This window comes from Anomalospiza imberbis, chromosome 1, assembly GCF_031753505.1.
Source record: "Anomalospiza imberbis isolate Cuckoo-Finch-1a 21T00152 chromosome 1, ASM3175350v1, whole genome shotgun sequence".
Lineage (NCBI taxonomy): Eukaryota > Metazoa > Chordata > Aves > Passeriformes > Viduidae > Anomalospiza > Anomalospiza imberbis.
In genome coordinates this window covers 60,950,100-60,975,370 of record NC_089681.1, presented here as the reverse complement: position 1 = coordinate 60,975,370, position 25,271 = coordinate 60,950,100, and the positions used below count along the sequence as shown (strand labels likewise).

The window sequence follows — 25,271 nt, the reverse complement described above, 5'->3', positions numbered from 1 at the left end:
CCTGTGTATTATTAAACAGGCATAGTCAGTCATATCCTGGGGAATAACAGGAAGAGTTTGGGAATCCAGATAAATTAAGGTAAATTTAAAATACTATGAGCGTGAAAGAATGATGGCATTTATTTCCTTTTCTTTGGAGCACTACAATAAAGCTCCAGCTTCTCATGGTATTCATGGGAAAGCACTAGGATTTTCCAAGTATCTCTTTGCATTGTCTGCAAGACGCTTTGTGCAAATTTGGCATGAAGCACCTGTCACCCATTATTACAGCTGTGAATATAGCTTACCTAAGAATTATATAATTTAAAGTTATCCATATAATTTTCAAAGGACTGATGTCACTGTGTCTGAAAAGAGAAATTCTGACACGACTCTTTCAGCCCTCCCAAGGAACAGAACTGTCATCAAAATTCACACAATTCAGCCTTGTATATAAGCATAAGGCTGCAAGTCTGTCATTAGCTCAGCTACTACACTGTTATTCCCGGCCATAATGAATCTATACTTCAGCTGGATTTTTTGGCACTTTGGTGAGAAAGTTCTGGACAGCTGGAAGAGACCTGCTCTATCATTTTTTGTTTTTTTCTTTGTATCAATTTTCCACCTGTGAAGCCCAAAATCCCACCACCAAGTGCAGCTGCAATTCCTGCTACTTTGAAGCCTGCAAGGAGACCAATAGGACCCCCCACCACTCCACCAATGACTGCACCTGCTACAGGCAGAGCTGCCAGCTTGTATTTTGCAGCCTGTAAAGGAAAAAAAAAAATAGTTAGAATACTTGCCTGTGGCGATGTGCATTTTCCCCTCACTGCTCTTGGCAATGACTTGAATGCTCAGTGATAAATAAACTTTACAAATTAGTATTTAAAAAAAAAGTATGACAGAACATGCTAACACCAATTCAAAATCCTGTCTTGTGCATGCAGTTGTAAACCAAGTCCTTTCACATGGTTCTAGCTGCTGTGTACACTGGGTGTTACCTGGTCACCATCCTTAAATCAAATCAGAAACTGAGAAAATGCTCAGACTTTTCAGTGATGGGCCTGACTGCAGCTTTGGGGTTTATTTAGCAACTGACATGGAATAGGATGGAAATGACAGGTTATCATCAGCCTCTTCTTTAATGTTTATGTGATTCTTGTAAGCCAGTCACTGACTGCACTTGTCTTTGCATATAAAACAATCTAACCATCAGAACAGTGTTAAAAAGGCCCCCCCAAAATTAAATAATTGTATTTTCTAGCAGCCTGGATGCGATAGAAAATTACAAGAGAGATTGATTTTTTTTTTCCCTGCTACCTGTGGGTCATTTCTTCTTTATTTCCTTAATTGCTGGTTCCCTCAGCATTAAAGACGGCAGATCAATGGGGTTAATACAGAGGGTGGCTGGGAGGCAGAGCACCATTGATTCACCAGCAGGAGCAGATCCCTACCTTCCCCAAGTTTTTGGTTCCCTCTTCAACATTCGCAGCAGCACTGTTGACATGGTCTTCAATCCTGTCAATCTTCTCCTGCTGGGACTAGATGCAAAGGAATTATGAGTGAGGGAACCTGCTGGGAAGCAGCAGTGAGCCAATACACACCATTTTAATGCCTGTAATCAGGGCCCCACAGCAGCTTTCATCTGCACCCGGCAGCCTTAGTGGTGCTCCATGATTAGCATCTGATAAACTCTGCTGAAGCTACAGACTAACTTCAAAAAAATCTAAACTATTAAGTAATAACATGGGGTGGATATTAGACAATGTCTTGCTACCATTAGAGAAACAACTCAAAATGTTTTCTAAATCTTTCCTATACATAGACGAATTCACAGTCCAAAAGGAAAAATAATCCAAAGTAGCCTGTTTTCTTTCCAGCTGAGTCTCACGTTCAAAAAAAATTCTATAAAGGGCATTTATAAGATCAGTACTAACTCCAATATATAAAGCTGCATCAAGAAATCTAAGAAGTAGTATTTAATTATGACATTATAGAACAGTGACTTTAGAAATAGTGACAGCATGGAAAATATACTTGATGTTGCTCTGTATTTTACTGTTTGATTTTACAAAAAAATTCCATCCTTTCTCCAAATGCAGTCAGTCAGGTTCCCCTGCAGTCTCTCCCAGGGAACACTGCAGCAGAAGATAAAGGGGTCTGTGGGTTGGTTTGTTCTTATTCTAATCTGAGCAGTACGCAGGCTGTTTTCTGTCACAAAATAATGAGATGGCGGATGTTCAGCTTAAAATAAAAGGCATTCTGATAACTTTTTCCCTCTTTCTAAGTCAGAAACTGCTGAGTATACCAGCTCTGGTATTCATCTACAATGCAGTCCACTCAACTTAGATGCTTGCTATTACATCTAATGATGGTTAAGTGTAAAATCCAGTGTAAGTCCAGGGAACAAGACCTCTTCCTTTAGCCTTAGAATACTGAATGAACATTTCTGCAGTCTCTCTCTAGTCTAATGGTTCTTACTTGCATTTTTTTTGTATAGATGAAGCAGCACATAGCAGAAAAGATAAAAGCTAGGTTATTTATCCCTGCTAACCCAATAGCAAGGAGATTAAAGAACTCTCCTAGGAGATGAGAATTGTGCATTTAAATTCCCTATGACACAGGAAGAACTAAACATTGGGAACTGACATTTTGGCAATGCGGTGAGAGCAGAGAAAGGGCATGATAACGGTGAGGATTTTTTTAGTACTCCTGATTAAATGAGGAAAGATACCTGACAAACACACACACTGTGCAATAAAAGCTGTCACCACCATTACAATTAGTAACTGTAAAAACTAATAGGACCTGGGTACAAGTCTTCAATCAACACAGCAGAGCTTCTACTAAAGCTCAGCTCGTGGCCATGTGCACTGGCAGGAACATCCTAGGCTCTAGTGACAAGAATTTGGGAGCAACTCTCAGCAATTGTGCTGAAAGAGGAGACTGCTGCCTCCTCAAAGTATCACCTTGGCAGAGCCTGAATCACAGGAGAGATACATCCTCAGCTTTTTTCATCCCCACCCAACCCCACCTAGGAGTTACCCATGCACTCTCTTTTTGTAGGTAACTCTGTAGGACAGAATGCAGAATTAATACTTACACAGACTAAGAGAGAAAACTCAGTCACCAACTGGCTGAGCTCAACCAAGTCCTGCAAATAAAAAAAATGTTATTCTGTGATAGTTGCTAAAACCAAGAGCACCAACATGGCAGGGAGGGAGTTCCAACATACCCCTTCTAAATTTTCCCAGGACTCAGCTGCATTTTCTTCTTGAGGTATTTCCGGAAGGCGGGAGTAGATTTGGATCAAACTTTGGGAGCCATCCTTCACTTCTGTGTTGTATAAAGTTTCTGAATGAGAAACATGATGTTTATAAATAAATGCACTGAACCGGGATGCAGGTGGTGTGCAGAATTTCTTACTCCTGAAGTTTCTCAAGGGTAACCTGGTACTTAACCTAATTCAAGCCAAGCAACAGCCCCAAAAATGATCATACAAGGGAGATGCCTTACAGCACTACACAGTTTCTTAAAAAGATGTTATTGACAAAGAAATAGATTCATTTCTATCAGCACATTTTCACAACCAGTCCTGAAATTATACTAAATTATACTCCTGAATTCAAGGTCATTTAATTCACTTTGTATCAACCAGGCTGAGAAAACTGGGCTTGGGACAAAAACTTTTCATTTACATACGACACATAAAAATGCTGTGCTCCCAAAACTGAACAGACAGTTACTCATTTTATGATTGATTATCACGCTACTGGTTTGATTTGCAGCCATTGAGAACTAAAAGATGCTGGAGGGAAAAAGCTTTCAAAGCAAAAGCAGTGAAACCCAAGTAATGTGGTGCCAAGCATTCCAAGCTGGATCATTTGGGTAAATGGTACTGTGAGGATGGCAGACATTTGCAGCTCAGTGCTGTACATGAGATAACTCTCAAGTATGTTCCTCCCTAAATCACCTGGACCGAATACAGAAGACATTAGGACAAAGTATGGTGTTAAAAATGGGGAATGACAGACATTGAGTGGCACTGGGGAGAGCAGATTCAATGAACAGGCACACACACCCCTCCTCCAGTCAGAGCCCACTCCAGATGTCACAGATGTCCACTGCAGATGTCATGGACATACCTGTAATTGTGGACAACAAATTGAGTGGCAGTAAAGAAAAATAACAAACAAGTCTGGCTTGTCAATACAAGGACTGAGGAAGAGCTTGGGAGTCTGAAAGGCAGACTGGAGAAGGTGTACATGTAAGCACAGTGCAAAGATCATCTCAAGTCAAATAACTTCAGTTTCTGAAGCGAGATCGTTCCTTCCTTCAGTGGTGTTTCCTTCCTTGGGAAGACAGTCCCAAAAGAAAGCTTATTATGGGGAAGGCTGGTTAGATACGTCTAACAATACTAAAGTGTAAATACTGTATTAAAATCTTTAGATACGATTGTGCCAAGGTACGATAATAATATAACTGTTACAACAACAGATATGTCCAATGGAAAACAAATAAATATAACCATATTCATTAAAAATCACTGCATGCTTATTCATGGAATTAATTTAAGATAAAATAAAATTTAGACATTTTCATAACATTTGTCCATTTCTCAACATTTTTATACCAATATCTCAAAATAGATGAAGGACCAAATCTTCCTATTCTCACCTCAGTAGAGGTCTAATATGAATGAAATTGATATTTAGACATAATTACTAAGTAAGCAGAGTAACAAGAATGCACTAAGAAATTTGGGGGCTTAACTTGGGCTTATTTTCTTTTTAAGTATTTCTACCCCTCTTCCTTTAAGAATCCAGACACGGAAGGCACTTCATGTTCTACAATCATCACCTGTTCTTCCAAAACATATTTTTGATTAATAACCTCAGATTAATTAAGGTTGTATACTCAGTTCTAAAATATTCCTCTCCCCTTTTCAATACAATTAATTATATATCCAAATGTGTCCTTTTTTTGAGAAAACTGTTCTGCCACCTACTCTGACATTTAGCACAGGTTTTGAGGATTTTATTTCATTTCAGTCCTACACAACCCTATTTCAAAATCAAGTTTCTTCTGCCCGGAAAAGTGTACTCTTCCCTAATCAACCACATGCATGCTAAGTTGGTTAAAATTAAAGTATTCATAATTAAAAAGCAAAATAAAAATCTCACTAAGCAAAGCTGCCTCCTCCCAAGACCCTGCTCCGGTCTGTTCCTAACAATCTATGCTGACCTACTATAGAAAAGCATATCCTTCAAAGTGTTGCAAAACCAAGGTTTTGCACACATTCCACAGAAATTAAAACTGTAAGTAGGTTTACATGTTATCATATTGTAGTAACTAAAATCAGTGAGAAAAAATTCCTCATGAAAATTCTTTATTCACTTAAAAAACTAAGGTAAAGAACAGGAAGGGTAAGAGGTTGTCACATTTAGGGCTGAAAGTATGAGTAAGAAATTTATATTCGCTACTTCACTTTTTATCAAGTCTAACCAGTTTTAATAGAATTGGGAATAGAAGTGACTCTACCAGTTCATTTATACAGCATCTCCACAGAAGTACAACAATAAAAAACACCTCTGCAGATTTCACAGAGGAGCTTTACACCTCATTACACTCAAGATAAAAATCTAATGCTCTGGAAGATCCAATATGTTGCTTAAAAGATTTTAGTAATTTTAAAAGTGAAATCTCACCTTTTGTTAATATTTGTTTAATATGCAATTAAATTCCATTTCTATTGGCCCTCAGTTGAGGATGGTGAATGGGGGAAGGTACTGTATCATATCACTGACATGCCTTCTAAATGGGAGATTTGAATTTGTAAACTCCTTCATTCTCTACCAGATGGGAAGCAACGTGCTACAAAGAACGGGCACTTATTGAACTTCCTTTGATTAAGATCAACAGACAAGATTTGCTCTCAGGACTGCAGCCTCTAAGCACAAAAGAATAGGCAATACACTGTGTCTGGGTTAGCAATTCAACAGGGCTGCTTGCACAGGCAGGCAAACTTGAAAAAAAAAAACTGTTTAATTGTATTTAGTTGTCTGCCTGTCTGCTTCACTTTAAATGGGGTGAATTATTTCCACATTCCTGAGCAGACTTGCAGATGCCTGTCATTCCAGTAATATTTTTTCTGTTCTTCTCATCTCCATCATTATAATCAATTTATTTGTCCTTCTGAAGTATAACATACTCAATGTCCTCTGTACTTCAAAGGTATTTCAGATTTCAGAAATAGTCTTGTTCTTTGAAATTAAACTCTAGTTCCCATTTGCTACCTATGTCATTGTGTAAAAGAGAAGCAGTAAGCCAGGACAAAGCCTTTCCAACGAAATATTGAAATGTACTGAGAACGACTGCAGAAAGTCACCAACAGAAAAAATATCTTACATTTAGTTCTGATCATAATAGAGAAGAGTGCACAAAGAGACTGAAAGTAGTGGCTAATATGTATGAAGGGAATCACTGAATATTGAAGACAGTGAGCTCTTCACAAAAGAGATGACAACAAATTGGGTAAAATTATTAATAGAAATTTTGTGGAAGAAGCTCCTATAAGATAAAGGACTGCAGAACTGCTGGCAGACACTAAAAAACAGGCTGTGCTGAAGATGACATCAAATTGTCCTGATGCAGAGGAAGAAGTTTATGGCTTCAGCATGAGCTCTTCAATGCCCTGGATGTTAAGAATTTGACATACAATATGAGTACAAATTAAAATATAAGCATGTAAAGTTAATATCAGGAAGACCAGACATAAATATATTGCAACTTCCAAGAGGCATAAATGGTAGCAAGGAAGTTTTTGAATGTTTTTGAAGTTAGAGGAAGACCAAGGATGTGGAAGTGCATTGCCAGATAAAAATGTAGCTTTAAGCTGGTATTTGATGCAAATAATTTAAAAAAGAGAGAAAGAGAGAGGCTGAAGCATAAAGAGAACAAGTTAAAAATATTTGGATGAGCTAGGCCTATTTAGGGTCTGAAGGTCTGATGAAATCCACTCTAGTGCATTTTTAAGAAACAGCCTCTGAAATTTGATTTTCATATAAGCTTATTTTTGAGAACTTGAATGAGGTGATTCCAGAGGACTAAAAGAGAAGAGACTTTGAAATCCACGAAGATATTAGAATAAACTACTGAACAGCCAACTACAACATGTTGAAGAGGTCGAGATTTTTTTGTCAGAAGCCAATTCAGTCTATTCTGCTGGCCTTGTAAGAAGCGAGAAGTTTTTTACAATGGGGGTGGTGAGGCATTGGCACAGGCTGCCCAGAGAAGCTGTGGATGCCCCCATCCCTGGAAGAGTTCAAGGCCAGGTTGGATCTGAGCAACCTGGTCTGTTGGAGGTGTCTCTGTCCATGGCAGGAAGCTTGGATCTAGATGACAGTTCTGTGACTGTGTTTGATTGATCTTCATGTTCACAAGGTTTTCTGATACTACTGCACATGACATTCTTGTAAGCAAGCCCAGTTGTCAAATCTCCTTTTCTCCCTGCTCAACCACGAGGCTCACTGGCTTGAGCCAAGAAAGAGTTCTTGTAGTTCTGCATGCAGCAACAAGAACGGTCATAAAATCAAATCTGACAGCAGGTTCTTCTACAGTGCTACTGACTGAGAATGCTCTTTTGATTTTAGGAGACATGAAATGCTCAAATCATTTAAAGTAATACTGCTACTGTAGCAATCAAACTAATTACAGATATGGAAAGGGTTTAATCCTGAAACCAAACCTTCTCACAGATCATCAGGAGAGGGCACTAACCAGCACCAGGGCATAACAGAGACTTCTCCTGAAGACAGAATGGTAGAACAAAGATTGAAAGACATTTTATACAGAAAGGAGGGAAGACCAGCAAACATATCTAGCATGACCAGCAAACATATCTAGCATGTCACAGTGTGTTTTCAAAATCTTTTCTTTAAATGTATTTATACTCCTTTCTTGTCAGTTACCCAGTTAAAATGTTAAAGGAAGATATATTCTTCTTTACCTAGGAACTTGCTTCTCTTTTTCCAAATATTTCATCAATGCTGTATTACACTGTCTGTCATATAAAAATCTTCCTGGTATTTCTTCACTAATTCAATGAAAATGGCCAGAATGATTACTTGCACATGATCAAGTGATTTGCAGGGGGGGCAAAAGAAGCCAAGCTACCTTGAAACACGAATGTAAGTATTCTGCTCCCTATGAATAGTCTACTATTTCAAGATCCAAGGCTACAGGACCTTTGTCATGGAAGGCCATAGGTATTTAATTTTTTATGATATTTAAGCATTTTCTGTTTATCAAAATTCAGTCACAGGGCATGACGAAAGTGTAGGTTAGGGAAAGAAATCTACTTCTTCATTAACAATACTCTTCAACTGAAATTTTATTTGGTTACTTCTGAAGTATCCTTCAGAAGTAACCAAACATTCTATTTATATCTGGTCAGAGAAATCACATACTGGATACAATGTCAGAGATACAATAAATACAGAAATTAAATTCTACTACCTTGTCCTAGAGTTGCAGATCTGGTTAAAGAGGCATCCTCTTGTCCTTTGAGTTGCCTTTTAAGTTCTTCTGCAGATTCGGAATGCAGCTGCAGGAAGTCCTTAATGGCAATTGAAGCTTCCTCTTTAATGGGATTTATCATTCTCTGCAGAACTGGGATGTCTTCCTGCCGGACTCGCAAACAGAGCTTCTCCATCTCTCTCATATTGGCACGGAGCTGCTGCAAGAGTATTAAGAGTTATTTTGTAGCTTACTGTGTGAGAACACCAGACACCTCCAGTGCCTGGGAAGCACCTATCATCTTTATGATCAAGGAAGAAACATTTTTGAAGCCATCACCACCACTATTTTGATTTTTCTGGCTGTCAGTTTTGTACTTTATCCACTTCTCCAAGTCTGTTTTATTTTGGGATCAGTTAAAGTATTTAACTAATTAATTTATTGTGTAATTGCTGAAGTTATTTCTGTTTCTCTGGTCAATTTAGATCTTTGCTAAAATAATTACACAAGTTGCAATAATATCCAAGTAGAGTAAGTGACTGCTTCTCAAAATTTGCTTTTTTTTACAACAGAAAGTGACTGTGGTGATCACAGGACCTCAGGATACAGTCATTCATAGCCCTCAGCTACCCCAAAACTTTCATTTTGTGAAGACAACTTCAGGGAAAAAGGAGAAGGATTACTTTTTTCTTTTAATTTTTTTTAGATGAACGACAAATATATTTGTTTGATTGGAATATCAAATTTACTTAAACAGGTAAATACTTCTTTAGTTACAAGACTTCTGAGGAGATATAAACTGTTCACAACTAGCAAGAAGAGGCATTTCACATGAGATAAATTTCTTTCTGCATTAAAAATAAAGGGGCTTTTCATTGCCTGAGATTTAAAAATGCACACAAATTTTCTTGTACTACAAATGAAAAGAAGAAATTTACAGTTTAAATTACACCACTTACTGCTTTAGGACAGACTTTTTATCTAATTATTTAAAAAATACTATAATAAAAATATATTCTCTGCATTACTTTACAGTGATATAATAAATTCTACACTTTGTTGCATTATTTACCAATTAATTAGAATACTCTTCTCACAACAGAACAAGAGAATGGATTGACACCAATGAGTGGATAGAAATAGAAAGGTTTTCTTCCAGAATACAAACCAGGTACAGGTAATGCCTTAGAAAGGTAAAACTGACTACATGAAAAAGCAAGATCTAGATGGAACTAATTTTATTTATATACACTAGTGGAATTAATTGCTTTTAGCATTTATGAAAATAATAGCACAAAATATAATTAGAGAAGAAGGAAGGAAATTATTCAACAACATGTTGAAGTAACATTGCACAAGCTTCCAAAGAAAGCACTATTGATTTATTAAAATCATGTATCAGATTACTGAGATTTGATTAGATTATACTGTATGCTTAAATTAAGAGTACTGTTAGCCAAATAAGGCTGCATTATTCAAGACTAACCCTCAGGTAAAAACACTGATTAACAATTTACAAAAAGAGAGATACAAAAAAAACCCAACTATGAAAGACACTGAGCTGAATTAGAAACATGATAGCCAGTAACTGTCCTCATCCATTTCTCATCTCAGTCTACCTCGTGCTTCCTGGTCTCTTCCCCCTGCGGTCTGCCCCTAAGTACCAAAAAGGAGAATGTCACCACTTTCATACTGTACCATGTGCCAAAATTCTTGGTTTACAGAATCTTGGAATTTCATTTAAGAAATAAATTGGGACTATCTAAACACAACACTCAATCATCTAATTTCTACAACTATATGCAAGGTACTGAGGTTGATCATGTTGTTTTATTCCAATAAAGAAAATTATTACTATTATCCCATCTTTGGCAACAATGGAGACAAAAAAAAAAAAAAAAAAAAAAGAAAGAAAAGACATCAAACAAACAAAACTAGTGAAACAGTGACAACAGTGAGTTTGGGGTAAGATAGCCATGGTTCCACAGCAGCTTCTTTTTGGTTTTTTTTTTTTTTGAAGAAAAGGGAGAATTTTGCAGTTGAAATTGAGTTAAAATGTAGTTCTGCTTGCGATCTGTACCACTGCAGCTGCTGCTGGGGCAAATTACATGTTTTGCAGTGACCAACACAACAAAACTGGCTGATGGGAGTTTGCACAGATCCTGAACAGAAGCTTAAAGAGATATGAAGTGCTCACCCTAAGGAATGGCTAAACCAGATCCTCACTTCCACTGCTCATTATTACTTTGCAAATCAAAGAAAAATATTTCTGAGCAAGAAGATGGAGGAATCAGATGATGATATTAGCCTATTTAGTGAAATTTAATTTTAGTAGCTCTTCCTTTGTGGTTTTGAAGAGAGGACTTGTGTTCCACTTACTGTCAATTAAACAGAAGGTGAATGGATTCAGCCTAGCAGGAAAGTTCAGCCCTGCTGTGAGGAGATACATCCCAGGAGCTCACCAGGGTGTAACATCACAAATGTTATGGATATGCAAATGACTGTGACTTCTTCTCATAATAATTTTAATGGCACTGAGTTTAATTTCTAAGTAGAGCATGCAAGTGTATCACTCTCATCCCAACTGTTTGCACTTTTAAAACCAAGATTATTTAGCAAGGAATGTAATACAAAATTCTCTTTTCATTTGTGGAGACTCATGAGTTTTGCACTCTCCAAATTCAATGCAGAAGACACAGAATTTATCTTTATAATAATTGCAATTTTGTTCCATTAATTTCCAAAATCAAGTAACAATCTTTGTTTCAAATGGCTTTTTCACAAAAACTGTAGGAAAACAGAACTGGTGAAAACCTGGGAAGTTATCCCTCCAATGCATGATCCACTGTCCCTATATTATTTCTGTCATTTGTTCATCTAATCTGGTCTTAAAAGGACTTCTGCATGAAGAGCTACAACCTCCTTCATACCTCACTGCCAGAATTCAGTACAATATAGCTTTTCCTTATGTCTAACAGAAATCTCTCTGGCCTCAGTTTAAACCAGGTATTCCTAATCCTCTCTGTTCAAAATAAGGAAAGACAAGCCCTGTCCTCTTTGCAACCGTCCTCTCCACATTTGCAGACAGACAGCAGAATGCTGTTGGGTGCTCTTTGGGCAAAATAACTAATTTGTTCATGTTTATAATAAGTCCTGTTTTCTCAGTTTCTGACTGCATTCACTGGGCTCTCCCTATTCACTTCATGCCTTCCTTAGAAGTGTGGTGCCCAAACTGGACAGACTATTCTACCTGGCATCCTACTACTGCTGACTGAAGAGATTGTAGGAGAGACCACACTGACTGCTCTCCTGTTTATTTATCCCACTAAGTTATCTGGCTTTTTTGGACTGCTACCACACAATCAGTCCACTTCTACTCTGTGTCCCTCATGTCTTACAAAATTCTTGGCCTAGGCCAAAGGAACTCTTGAGTTTAAGGATATCTTTACCCTGTAGATGGCCACAGGCTGCAATAATGAGCTGATTTTACATGATCCTTCACTGATACCACAAAGAATCTCCTGCAGAAATGAAGTTTTCTACACTCTTCCTCATGCCCTCACAGCATATCTACACAGTATGCCAGAAAGGTACCTAATCTGAGGATCATTTTAGAAATGTTACAGAAGACCTGAGCCATACAAGGCCTTGAGCCAACAACCTGAGCTTTGAAGATTTATGCAATAAAGAGCTGATCAGAAACCACCTTTAACTTGTAAACCATTTTCAGCTGAACTGGAAAGAATAAAAGTGAACAAGAAAAAACAGATTAACATTTTTCAAGCAGCTTTCCAGGTTAGAGTAATACAGCGGAGAGACTATGCCAACCTAAATATGTTTTGCAGAACAGTGTCTCTTTTTGTAGGCTGAATACAGACTAATACAGACTAAAGCCAGACTGTTCATCCACTGCATTTTTCCTTTTTTTTTTTTTTTTTTTTTGGTTTAGTATCTTATTTCCACTCTAGTAATTGCAGCATTTTCCTTCCTCTCACCACCAAAATGATCAGGGCAGTCCTTAGATGTTACAACAAAATACTGCCATTTCATTGAAATTAGTTTAAACCTTGCAATTATATTAACTAATTGTGTGGTACAGTCAGCATGTATGCGGATAAAGCCTAGGAAACTGCACATTCATTCAAGCTCTAACATTTTAAGAAGTCCATGGACTGTTCCTAAAAATGAAAATATACAAGAGCACATTCAGAAAAACTAATACATTATATACGACAGCTATTTTCTCAATATTTTTGAAAGGGTCTCTTCACGGCCTGTGCAAGATTTCTCTCTTTTCTTCACCTTCCTTTATAAAGTTTTTAATGTGTCACCCAGTCACTTGAAAGTGGAGCAACAGATTTACACTCATCTATACTTCTATTATAATTCTGACCATCATCAAAATTACAACAGAAGTAATTATTCTGGGTAAACTGAAAATTCAGAAAAATGGCTAATTATGTGCACATGGATTAAATGTAGAATGGCTGTGCATATATTTGTCTAAAACCTGTGGTGGATGCCTTGGGTCAATATTGACTTAGGGATTCCTAATGTATTTTACAACATCTAATTTTGAGAGCAAAGTGTGTGCTGCAGAGAACATTTGGTATCACAATAATTAATCTGATTTCTTTGCAAACAAACAGATCACAAGTCCATCAGTAAACATTTAAACAGCTTACGGCAAACACATTCTACATGTCATATAATTTATTACCAAGTACTCCAGACTTCTAACTATTTAATTAAAACAAAGAGCCAGTCTGCTTTCTTGCATGGACCCAGATACTCATTCTGCTCTCTGGGTATCAGAATGTGAACCACTTTAATGCATCTAGATCTGTACCCAGAGCGAGAAGCATTAAATAAGCAATAAGCATTAAATAAAACCTAAGAAAATTTGACTGAAAGTAAAAACAGCAAGCTTTAGATTCAAGACAAATATAAATGTTTCTAGAGACAAATAAGCAGTTTTCTTATTAAAGCACTTAAAATATCTAAAAATAACATCTTCAACAGAATTACTTTTCTTTAATTTTGGATAGATTTTTTTTGTCTTGCTAAAGAAATGATACTGGTAATTTAAAGTCACAAGAGAAGCCCTTCCCACAACTCACATGTGAAAACAGATTAGAGAATAGACCTAAGCAAACACATGCTTACTACACCTGTTAAAATGCCATTGTTTTAACAGAACTTCCACCTTTGGAAGCCTCTTTGAACATGAAGAATAAACTTGTATTAAAATTTCAAAAGTACTTGGTGAAAAATCAAAATACACACTCAAACCTCCAATAAGCAGGAATATCAACTGGATTTCATGTGTCACTTCATATCATCTACACTAAACAAAAAGCTCACTATTCCTCAAAAAAGACATGTAACTCCAGCTCTGCCTACTATCTAATTCTGTTGTTCAATCAGGATTAATCACCTTCTTTCTGAGGTGAGCTGGTTTTGGTGGTGTTTTTTTTTCATTTTTAGTCTGTTCTAATTTCCCACAAGAGTCAGCAAGACACTGAGACAAACATGGGAATTCACAGTATTAGAATTGTGAGCAATGGTTTAAGGCTACACCAGCTGTGCTGGCAAATCCTGCTCATCTATGTGCAGAGTAGGCCATTTACAGTAGCAAAGACAGGTCCCTCCTCTGAACAGCACCTATGAAACCAACACAAGATGCCTCTCCTAGCCAATGCACGTCTGTCCCCAGAACACTGGCACTGCAGCTGCTACACCCACCAGATGCTACATCTGCCTCAGCAAACTTTGTGATGCAGATGTGGTCCTTGTGTTCTTCTGTACTGATAATCTACTTTGCCTGTGTGCCATTTAGCTGGTGTTTGGATGAGTTTCTGCATCATTTTCACCAAGACACAGGTATTTTTAGAAACAGTGTATGGTTCCCCGTTTGCTGAGTTATGGATGACTATGGGTGAAGTCACTGAGATGATGCCCATACTGACAAATGTGCTGGTATTTCCTCCCTTGATGATATCATGTACCTAACAGATGTGCACACCAAACTAGTGTCCAGATGTTCTCTATGTTGAAAATCATGCTTTAAAATTAGCAGTATCCCTTATTGCAAGAGCTGTCTTCTAATTTAATAATGTAAGAGGACAGTTTGCAAAAGATCACAGTTTCCAAACTTTATCTTTTTCAAGAATATAGAAACATTTCTGACTGTATTTGCCTCATAGGACACAATTAGGAAATGCCTAACTTTTAAATGAAGTAAAGCAAAACTATGTGCTTGCTTGTCAAACCCACCTGTCAAGTGTATGTCCCTCTGAAGGTCCATCCCTGAGGTAACCAGAACTATGCCTGTAATCCAACCCCATCAGCAGCACAGCCATTTTCATATCCTTACCTGAACCGTTCGTCCTGCGTTGATGTGCTCTTCGTGCAATCTGTCCCAGAGCCTGCATCTCTGATACTAAAACACAGGAAAAAGACTCCTTAGAATTGCTATTTTTACGAACTGGCTATGCAGAAAAAAAAGCCACCTTTGGTAAATGATCACTTTAATTTTTCAAAATTGAAAGTAAAGAAATTGAGTCATAAACAGTTCCACTGCAAAATTAGAGAGGTAAATAGCAAAGTATTTTGCAAAAAATGTTGTACAATGTATTTTACTGAATTACAGCCAACCAGGGTTTCAGTATCAGTTTTTAACACCCAAGTGATATTGCATCCTGACACTGCTGTGGCATAAATCACTTGGTGGGCAGTAGAATAAATGGCAGAAGGAGAAAGGAGTGGAATAGTGGATAAACAGTACTGGTCATATAGGACAAAGAGGTGTCTGATACTACTGACAAAGAAAATGGCACTGATTACACAATGCTGCTGTCTGCATTTACACTGAACATTTCTATGTAGTTACAAACACAGCTACAAGAACCATCAGGCCAGATCTGGCACCTCCATGAGGCTCCACTAACTTCAGTGGGAAATTATCCAGTACTTCCCACAGGACAGAGACCAGACTATCTATTACATTAGCAGAGAACAAGTTTGGCAAAAGAACTGCATATTATCACACATCAACCTTTTCATTAATCAAATAAATCAGTGCCTGGTACAGGCAGTTGACACAAATAATACAGAGACTTTAGCATGAAAAAGAGTAGTAAAGTAAGAGAAGTAGAAGCTGTGATTCCTGGAATGTGTGCTGAAACTATCAAAGAATGTATTTACAACATTAGACAACATTAGAATACTTATTTAATTATTTAGATAACAAGGCAAAATATTTACCATGGTTTCTAAGGTATTTTATTGTAAAGTTTAATTCCTCAATTTCTTAATAACCTTTGTTACCAATAAAAAACTTTATCTACAGCCTCTATCTTTCCATAATTATTTTCATAATTTCAGATGCCACAGCATTAAGGATCATAAGTTACTCAGCTTCCTAAAATACAAGGAGAAATCTAAAGTTACTACTTATTTTCAGAGCATGAACATTTTCTTTCATGTTAGGACTTTGTAGTGCTATGGAAGATAAAAGGTTTAGTGTTCAACAAAGTCAGATTAACGTCATTCTTCTAGGAAACTGAATAATAATAACCTCTGAATAAATTGCTATGCCATTAAAATTACTGCCAGTGTTCTTTAAAATAAAATGGACAGAATGCCCTGTACCAACAGTAGGTCTTCCAACTTAGTCACCCCTCAAAGAGTACTGAAAAAGGAATTTCTGAGGTTTTAGGGAAAAATCACCTATTTGACTTCAGCTGACTGTAATACATTGTCCAAACAACTAATAATAAAAAAATCCTGTTATCCAGTTAAGAAAAATTCCTCAGGAAACCTTTACTGCTCTTCATAATTTCTTCTAGAGATGTTCAGCACATTCATCTGCTTAATATAGTATTACTTTGCTTCGAAATTCTGAATATGCTAGTGACGAGCCCACAGAATCCAATGACTTAACACACTGACATTCACATGGTCAGAGAATTCCTTCTTGTTGACTTCCGTCATGCAACACAACGTAGGCCACACTCCTGGACAGCGTTCACCCTGGGGGCCTCAAGGATAGTAAAGCTTGAGAAGAGACAGTATTGACATTATTTATTGTGGAAGGTGGGGCTGTTCAGCCTGGAGAAGAGAAGGTTGCGTGGAGACCTACCTCACTGCAACCTTCCAGTATCTGAGGGGGCCTACCAGAAAGCCAGAGAAGGCGACTTCATCAGGAGCTGTAGTGATAGGACAAGGAGCAACGGGTACAAATTCCATGAGGGAAAATTTAGATAAGAGATTAGGAAGGAATTTCTTACTGTGAGGGTGGTGAGACACTGGAACAGGTTGCCCAGGGAGTTAGTGAATGCCCCATCCCTGGCAGTGTTCAAAGCCAGTTTGGGTAAGGCCTTGAGCCTAGTGGAAGGTGCTCCTGACCATGGCAGGGGGGCTGGGACTAGATGATCTCTAAGGTCCATTCCAACCCCTTAACATTCTATGATTTTACCCCAAACAAATATGTGTAAAACTAAGGGAGGTCCAGGAAGTAAAAACACCTATGGAATCCTAGCCTCTTATATCAGGTCCAGAGGAGGGCCACAAAAATGGCCCAAGGGCTGGAGCAGCTCTCCTGTGAAGAAAGGCTGAGAAAATTGGGATTGTTCAGCTTGGAGAAGAAAATGCTCGAGAGACCCTAGGGCAGCCGTTCCATAAATAAAGAGGGCTTAGGAGAAAGGCAAAGACTTTTTACTAAGGCCTGTAGTGACTGCATAAGGGGCAATGCTTTTAAATGTTTAGACGGTAAGTTGAGAATAGATGTAAGAAATTTTTTTATAATGGGAGTGGTGAGGAACTAGAACAGGTTGCCCAGAGAAGTTGTGGATGCCCCAACCCTGGAATCCTAGGTTGGATGGGGCTTTGAGCAACCTGATGTAATGAAATGTGTTCCCGCTCCATGGCAGGGGGGTTGGACTAGATGATCTTTAAAGCTTCTCTTCCAACCAAATCACCCTGTAGTTCCATATTTCTGTGATATTTAATCATAATTGTGCTACAGCCAAATAGTTTGTATTCCACAACAAAACTATAAAATCTTAGGTTACTCTTAGACACTCAATCTCTTCTGCTCTATGAACATTCTCTTGAGAGCCTCTTTAGAAAGAAACTTTCATGCTTCTGCTTTGGATCCCTTCCATCTCTCCTTGAAAGTATCCAGTGGACATGGAGAGAACTCAAAAGTTTGTCATAGTATCTCCTGCTAAGAGATCTTCAATAAATTTCTTACACAAACATCCACACTCAGATAAGACTGCAGGAAGACTTGGATACCCTCAATTCTCATTTTGTGTCACCTTGACATATATTCCCACCACAACAATGGTCCCCAGTCAAAGGTAAAAAGTGTTTCACACAACATCCTTTAAAACAGGCACAAGAAATTAAATTGAAACTGAAAGTAAGAGAGAAAAACTGTCTTATATCACTTTTATTTTTGAAATGATTGTTGCATATCACCAACAAAGTTTAGGGCAGTAAGCCAAACAAAATCTCCACCCTCCTGTACTAGCAAGTATGGGAAATGTAGTACCAATGTACTACCAAGTCAATTGCTGTTATCTAACAGAGACTTACAGACATCTGTACCTCTTTTGGATACACATGCATTTTATTCCCTCTTGGAGTGAAAAGTCATCCAATCCATGGAATGTGCTTTAGAAAACAAGAATTTTCATGGGGAAAAGATGAAAAGAAAGAAAAAGTACAGACAACTTATTTCTTAAGGCTATAGCTTTTAAGTCTTCCAGAATGGTCATACAGAAAGTTGGACTCTCATATAGTTGAGAAGCAATGATGATGAATTTATGGTAGCCACTTCCTCTGGAAAGGTGTATTCAAGGTCAAATTTCATTATATATTGATTTTATAGTTTCTTCAAACAGTGATTTAGGAGATTAATTGTTAGGACTATCTCTGGAACCTAAGGTTTAAATCAATATTCATGAAATGAGGTTAGAGATATTGGTTTCATCATAAGTAAATAATGTTGCTGCTCTAAGCAATTGGACATAATTAGTGATTTTTACTTAAAAGTAGCCTGTAAAATACACAGGATCAGATTCTATAAAATTATCCTTTTACCTCTAGGGATGTTTGATTTGCATGGCTGAAAGTTAATTTTACAAAAACTATTGAAGAGAAAATCATCATGACAGCTCACAAAAGTCCTGTAACACATTCATTATGGCTAAAATGCATGTAAAAGATACAAAATGTGAATTACCATACAAGTATTTCAACCAAACTACTGGTAACATCAGTGTTTACTACAAATGTAAAGGCCTTTGTGTACACAATTACAAATACAGAATTTCACCTTTAGCCAAATTTGAATCAAAGCATTTTGTCATCAATTTCTCATCAAAAACTCTACATAATCTTTCAGTGTGACTGCTTCTATATTGCAAAAAGAACTACATTAGTAAAAAGTGAACACTCACTAACCTTCTCAATATTTATTTGATGTTTTCTTAACCTTTCCAAATCTGTTGGAATTGCCACTTTAATGAATTTCTGAATTGCAGGTTCGATTCGGCGGAGTTTAACTTTTTCCTCATCTTCAGACATCCTAAAAGCAGCTTTCAAGTCAACAGTTGTCCAATATACCCTCACCAAGGTAAAAACCCCTAAAAAAAAAAAAAAAAAAAAAAACAAAAAAAAAACACCAAGAACGTTAAACCTGAATCATTTTTTAAAGAAATCAAATAAGATAAATCCATCTTTCTGGTGATCACGTATCCCCCAAAACCACAATTAAGCAGTATTAATATCTGGATGTTTGCATTTAAATGTATTATCTCTACTTATGTGCAGGCTTTGGGGATAATTTTTCATAAAACTTAACACTAATAAGAAGAAAAAAACAGCTAAGTAATTAAGGCAGAGGCAAACATGCTTTACAGCATCATGATACATAAAAAGGTTTGAAAAAAACCTTCCAATTAGATGCTTTGAGTGATCAGAATTCACATACTGCCAATTCACATTCAGAATCATCCTAAAATTTGTAAAATATGTCCTGAAAAGACACCAGAATAAAATTAATTTTGGAATTCCATTTCCTGGAAATGTTAAGAGCTCCAGAATGAAGATTTGCACTGCAAATTGCATATGTTCCCTACTGAAAATGACTAAGGCATCACCTAACGAGGGGTTTATACCTAACGAGGGGTATAAACAGGCTGCTGAAGTATTTGCAGGACCAGTAGGTGCATAAGCAGTCTGAATTCTGCTCCCTGCATAGTATAAAACATAATTTTTGAGTTTCATAAATGTCAGTAAAAAGACATGTGCTAACTTGGTTATGTGGAAGTACCTGAAGTATATCAGATATCACATCAGAAAGCTTTCCCGCTTTTCCTCTTTCAGTAACAAACTCATTTAAAGTAATTAACCCAGCATACTCCTCCTGGTACAGGTGAGACATGGCAGAATGTAACAGGTTAAAAAATATTCCTGTTTTTCACACAGACAAGCATATTATCAACAGTGAAATTAGACATCACTTTTGTCACATCTACCTCTGGTGTGAAAATGCAGAGGGAGGGTGTTGGTGGGTTTTTGAGACCTGTGATTCCTGCAGACAGAGAGAACATGGGGGCAGACACCAGCTGATGGCACTGGGTCTTTGACTGAACTGCTCACTGCTCAGCCCCAGCCTCTCATGCAGGCTGCAGGGAGCACATGCACAAACCTGCTCCAAACTCAAAGGAGCCAAGTGGGAAGCATCTTCCAGCAAGAATGGGAAAGCACTTCTGGTATAGGGAGGAAGATGATTCCAAATAAAATGATGCTGCATTTTTCAGAAGAACAGAATGTTAACAGCAGGCTCTCCTCCTTTGATCTATCCTACTCAACAAAGACACTGAAAACTGTGGAAAGATGAATGTTTACTGAGAGTAGACCAAGTTATGGGAAGTCAATCTTTAAGGTTTCAATGACACATCTTTTCTTTTTTCAGAACCTCAAAAGGAAATTATTTCATCAACTGACTTTGCAGTCATTGCAAAATCATCCCCACTTCAAATTATAAAAACACACTATCAAGCAGTCTTACAGATCCCCTTCTAAGCCAAGGTATTTAAAAATAACCTTCAAATAAACATGCAGTGGATAGGTGACCTCACACTTTTCAGGCTGCAAAAAGAACTTTATATCTTTTGTATTGATTCACTCTTTTCACCATTCCAAAACCAGCACTTTAAATGCAAGAGGATAAAAAAATACATTCTATTATACCTTGGTCACTACAGTCCCTAACTTTTGAAAGAGGCACTCATATATCACAGCTGAACTCTATTCTGAGTCTAGAACTGATTTTTTTTTATAACATCCAAAAGATAAGAAGCATCATACTCCAAACTACAGTACTTCGTCTTCAAACAGACATTTAATTTCCTGGCAGCTTATACACTAATCCATGAGTTTGTGAGCTAGAATTAAATAAAAATTGGTTCCCTAAAGATATTTAATAGCCATGTCATGCTTTTCCTTAATACGGAATCATCTTGAAGAAGTGCTGATGTAAATTCTTCAAATGTGTAACACAACATGAACTCACAGAAACACACAGCCCATTCTGTCTTAGAAAAAATACAGCATAAAGTGAAATTCACCATAACTTTGTCCTTAACCTTTCATGACATCTGGAGATTGATGAGAGTCAAAACTGATAGTTTAGATGACTTAAAATCTGGAGCACTGTGAAAGCAGAGTTAATGTAAAAAATGGCCATGTGTCTTGGTTAGATGATCTGAATTCTGAATTTTGAAGACTTGGCTGCATGCAGAGCTCTGGCTAGTCATTTTCTTCTCATTAAGAATTTCCTGACAGTAAAGTAACTTCCATGACAGTGTCTACTCTTAAAGACACTGCTGCCTAAAATTCACTGTGCAGCAAGTCCGAAAAACTAAGAAAGAAATATAAAAACTCCTTACATTTTCATCAGGTCTCCTGATTAATTTTCTCTCAAATAGTATGGTAGCTTCTGCAATAAAAATTCTAAGCCATAAATTATCAATGCAATGTCTTACTTTTTTTTACATTCATATAATATTAACGTTAAATAAATAAAACTACCATTATGCATTTCTGCTTGTTGCTGATGCAATTTCAAGAAAACCTTGCATACTTTACATGACTTGTGTTCTCCTAAGCATGACTTTAACAACTCATTTCTGAAGTAATAATGCCTGTTCTTTCAGCAATCGCAGAGTAACAGGACAGTTTAGGTTGGCAGGGATTTTCATATGCTATCCAGTACAAGCTGAATCAGATGTCATTGCACAGACCCTTGTCTAGTAAAGTTCTAACACCTCCATGGATGGACACTCCACACTCACTAGAGCCCTCCTTCAGTGTTTGACTATGGTCCAGGCTAAAAACAAACAAAACAAAACAAAATCAAAAACATGAAGACCTTTCTTGTAGCTAAACCAGCTTGTGTCCACTGCTCCTCATCCCACTGTCATGCACCTCCAAGAGCAGCCTGGCTCTACAGCTTCTGCCCACAACAGCAAGATCTCCCCTTCCTTCACCCTCTCTTAAGGCTGAACAAATCCACCTCTGTTTCTCCTAGAATGCCATGTGCTCCAGCCCTCTAACCAGCATGTGGTCCGCCACTACACTAGGGTCCTTTCCTGTAAGGCTGCTCTCCATCAAGTCTTCCCAACCTGTTCTAGGTGCACAGCTTCCTTATTGCCTCTGCTGGAATTTCTGAGGTTTCTGTCTGCCCATATCTCCATTCCATTAAGATCCCTCTGAGTAGCAGCCCTGTCTGGCCTATGAACCACGCTCCTCAGGCAAGTGAAAACACTGCGCTCAACTTCAGCTCCTTAGGAAGGTGAATTGCCTCTGTGCTTGGATCTGAGTATCAGTGACTGTAATAACACTAATCCAGAAGTGATCAAGACTGAGATGCAGAATAGCTTTCAGTCAACTACGTAAATAAAAAAGACATATCCAAAGCAGGCTGTCGCAGCACAAGTCACATAGTTGCAGTCAACCAGAAGTAAAATTCTTCCCAGGTATGGTAACATACTTTTTACTTGCTATGAATTTCAGAAAATGCTGCTAACACACCTCAAATGTTAATAGTAATGAACTTTTGTTTGTTTAACACTCATGAACTTTTGTTTAAATGCTTAGTGTTCTCCTCTGAAATCCAGTAAAACAATACAGAACAAACCTCAGGATTTCTGCTTGCCCATGGAAACACAATGTAATTCACTGATTTGATTTTAATTCACTCACAACACATTAGACAACCACTGCCACTAGAAAAAGTACCTCCAGCATAAATGCCTTGTTGATAAGGGTTGAAAGGCCAGAAAGTTTTTCCCTGTAAATAAAATTAACTAGAATATAAGGACGTACAACAGCTCTCTACCTAGGGTGACCTGGAACATTTCCTAGAGTGGTACTGGCCCCACAACTGCAGCGGCGCTACTGCCCACTTGGCTGAGGCCTGTAGTTAGTGAGGAACACGGCCCTGTGGTAGGCTACAGCCAAACTGCACTTTGGGACTAAATTACATCTTTTACTTTTTGTCTGTAAAATGAATCGAAAGAAAATAACTGTTGGGCTGAAATAAGGCACAGTCTCCAGCCCCAGCGTGTTCACAAAGTAACATGAAACTGCTTAGTGAGATAAACAGGCACACGTGTGGGATCTCCCAAAGAACACTCAGAATCAGCAGCTGTACATGTCAGGCTGTGGCTCCCAGCAGATCTGTGCTCTTGTGGATCACCTGGCAACACAGACTAGATCCAGGCAAGGCAAAGGCACGTGACTGCATTTTGAGAAATCAGAGCAGACAACAGGCATTTTGTCTTGGATTTGTACGTTTAAACCAGCTGCAGAAGGGCAGAAAATACCTAATGACTAACACGTGAACACCTTTTGCACAAAGCTGAACCGGTAGAGCGAGTCTGCAGTGGGCTGATGCCTGCCATGAGAGGCCACAACAGTTCTATCTGCAATCAAAGCCCTAATACTGAATTCTCAGTATTAACAGAGCTACACCTCTGGTCTCACCCTAGAACCACACAGTTAGGCTGGAAAACACCTTTGGGATTATCAACTCCGACCTACCAACACCACCCTGTCAACCAGACCATGGCACTAAGTGCCACGGCCAGTCTTTCCTCAAATACCTCCAGGGACCGTGACTCCACCACCTTCCTGGACAGCCCATTCCAATATCTAATTAACCTTTGTGAAGAAATTCTTCTTGACGTCCAGCCTAAACCTTCCCTGGTGCAGCTTAAGATCAACAGGTTCTGGAGGCCTACCCTGCCTGTACCATGCCCTGGAAAGGCAAGGCGAGCATGCAAAAATCAGAAGCATAAAAAATAAAGACAGGCTTTAAGTCTTATATAAAGGCTTCAAGCACACTAAACTATTTTTTTTCCTGACTTACAGTTTTAAAAGCTTGGGCAATGCCAGGCTTAACAATTTGCCACGCTGCAAAGAATAAGTAAAAATAGTACATAAGTAAACATAAGTAAAAATATAAGTAAATAAGTAAACAAGACAATCCAAGCTGGTGTGACACCTTCTGCCCCGATCAGCGCCCCACAGCCCGACCGCGGGGGAACCTCGGGCCCAGCCGCTGCTGGGGGCATCTCCGGCTGGGCACCCCCAGCCCCTCCGCCGGGCAGGGCCGGGAGCAGGGCGAGCCCCCGCCGCTCTGCCCCTGGCCTCTGGCGCGGGCCGGGCCGGGGGAAGCGGCGGCCGCCGCGGCCTGGCCGAGGGCCCGGAACCGGGAGTCGCGAGGGGAACCCGGCGCCCGCTCCGCGCTGCGGCTCACACCGGCCCCGTCGGCAGCGGCCCAGCCCAGGGCTCACCGTGCGCCCGCCGGGCCCCGGCCCCGGCCCCGGCCCGGCCTTTCCCTTCCCTTCGCCTCGCTAGCACGGGGAGCGAAAGCGAAAGCGGAGCCGCCCCGGCCGCGCTGTCCCCTGGTCCCCGTTCCCTCCGCCCCCGCCCGCCGCCGCTCCCTCACCCCCTGACCCCCTCACCTTGGGGTGCCCGTGTGACGGGCGCTGACCGCGGCCGACGGCGGCCCCGGGACGCTGGGTGGGAGCCGGCGCTGGGCTCCCCCTCCGCCGCGGGGCGCGGCCCAGCCCCCGCCCGCCACACGCACACCCCCTCCGCCGCCCCCGGGCCATCCTCCACGTGGTTATTTCCCTTCGGGAACCACCGGTCGGGGACGGAGAGGAGGAGGAGGAGGAAGAAAAGGAGGCGGAGAAGCTGTCCTGGCCACGGGGAGGGTACCGGGAGTCTGGGATCAGGGCTTATGGGGAGAGAAAAGTTAAATTTATTCTTCTAAAAGAGACCCAAAGATTCCCGACAAAATTTTAAGAGCTTTTCATAGAATCATAAAATATTCTTAGCTAGAAGGGACCCACAAGGGTGATCGAGTCCAGCTCCCGGCCCTGCACAGGACCATCCCTAAGAGCAGCCCATCTGCCCGAGAGCGATGTCCAGACGCTCCTGGAACTCTGTCAGCCGCGGTGCTGTGACCACTTCCCTGGAGAGCCTGTTCCGGTGCCCAGCCACCTCTGGGTGAAGAACCTTTTCCTGATATCCTGCCAAAACCTCCCCTGACAGGCCATTCCACTAATACGTTTTGAAAATAAGTGTGACCTGTTTGTGCCTGACACACTGCCATTGGATCCTACCCCGACACCACATCCCCCGGCTGGCAGAGTATCTGCCCCTGTAGGCGTGCCCGCACTTCTGGGACA

The 25,271-nt window shown here is 39.4% G+C and overlaps 1 protein-coding gene across 7 annotated transcripts; it reads right to left on the bottom strand.

The window, feature by feature from the left end:
• Positions 1 to 102: 102 nt before the first annotated feature.
• On the bottom strand, positions 103 to 24,676 carry STX17 (syntaxin 17). 7 transcript variants are annotated; one of them, XM_068194491.1, is made up of 8 exons: positions 24,543 to 24,676; positions 18,970 to 19,151; positions 14,873 to 14,938; positions 8,497 to 8,713; positions 3,215 to 3,333; positions 3,083 to 3,133; positions 1,434 to 1,520; positions 103 to 746 (listed from the first exon to the last, which is right to left on the bottom strand). In XM_068194491.1, exons 2-8 carry the CDS (start codon positions 19,090 to 19,092, stop codon positions 507 to 509), a joined length of 903 nt encoding a protein of 300 aa, XP_068050592.1. In that variant the 5' UTR covers positions 19,093 to 19,151; positions 24,543 to 24,676; the 3' UTR covers positions 103 to 506. The 7 variants fall into 7 exon arrangements, with proteins under 7 accessions (XP_068050592.1, XP_068050543.1, XP_068050552.1 ...); XM_068194442.1 differs by having other exon boundaries at positions 8,497 to 8,716; positions 24,543 to 24,674; XM_068194451.1 differs by lacking the exon at positions 24,543 to 24,676 and adding an exon at positions 23,945 to 24,006 and having other exon boundaries at positions 8,497 to 8,716.
• Positions 24,677 to 25,271: the final 595 nt, after the last annotated feature.

Coding starts and splice junctions, on each gene's coding strand:
- STX17 (XM_068194442.1), bottom strand. CDS start 19,092: ATGTCTGAAGATGAGGAAAAAGTTAAACTCCGCCGAATCGAACCTGCA. Junction 3,334..8,496: donor ATCTGCAACTCTAGGACAAG/GTAGTAGAATTT, acceptor TTTCTCATTCAG/AAACTTTATACAACACAGAA. Junction 1,521..3,082: donor AGTTTTCTCTCTTAGTCTGT/GTAAGTATTAAT, acceptor CTTTGCATCTAG/TCCCAGCAGGAGAAGATTGA.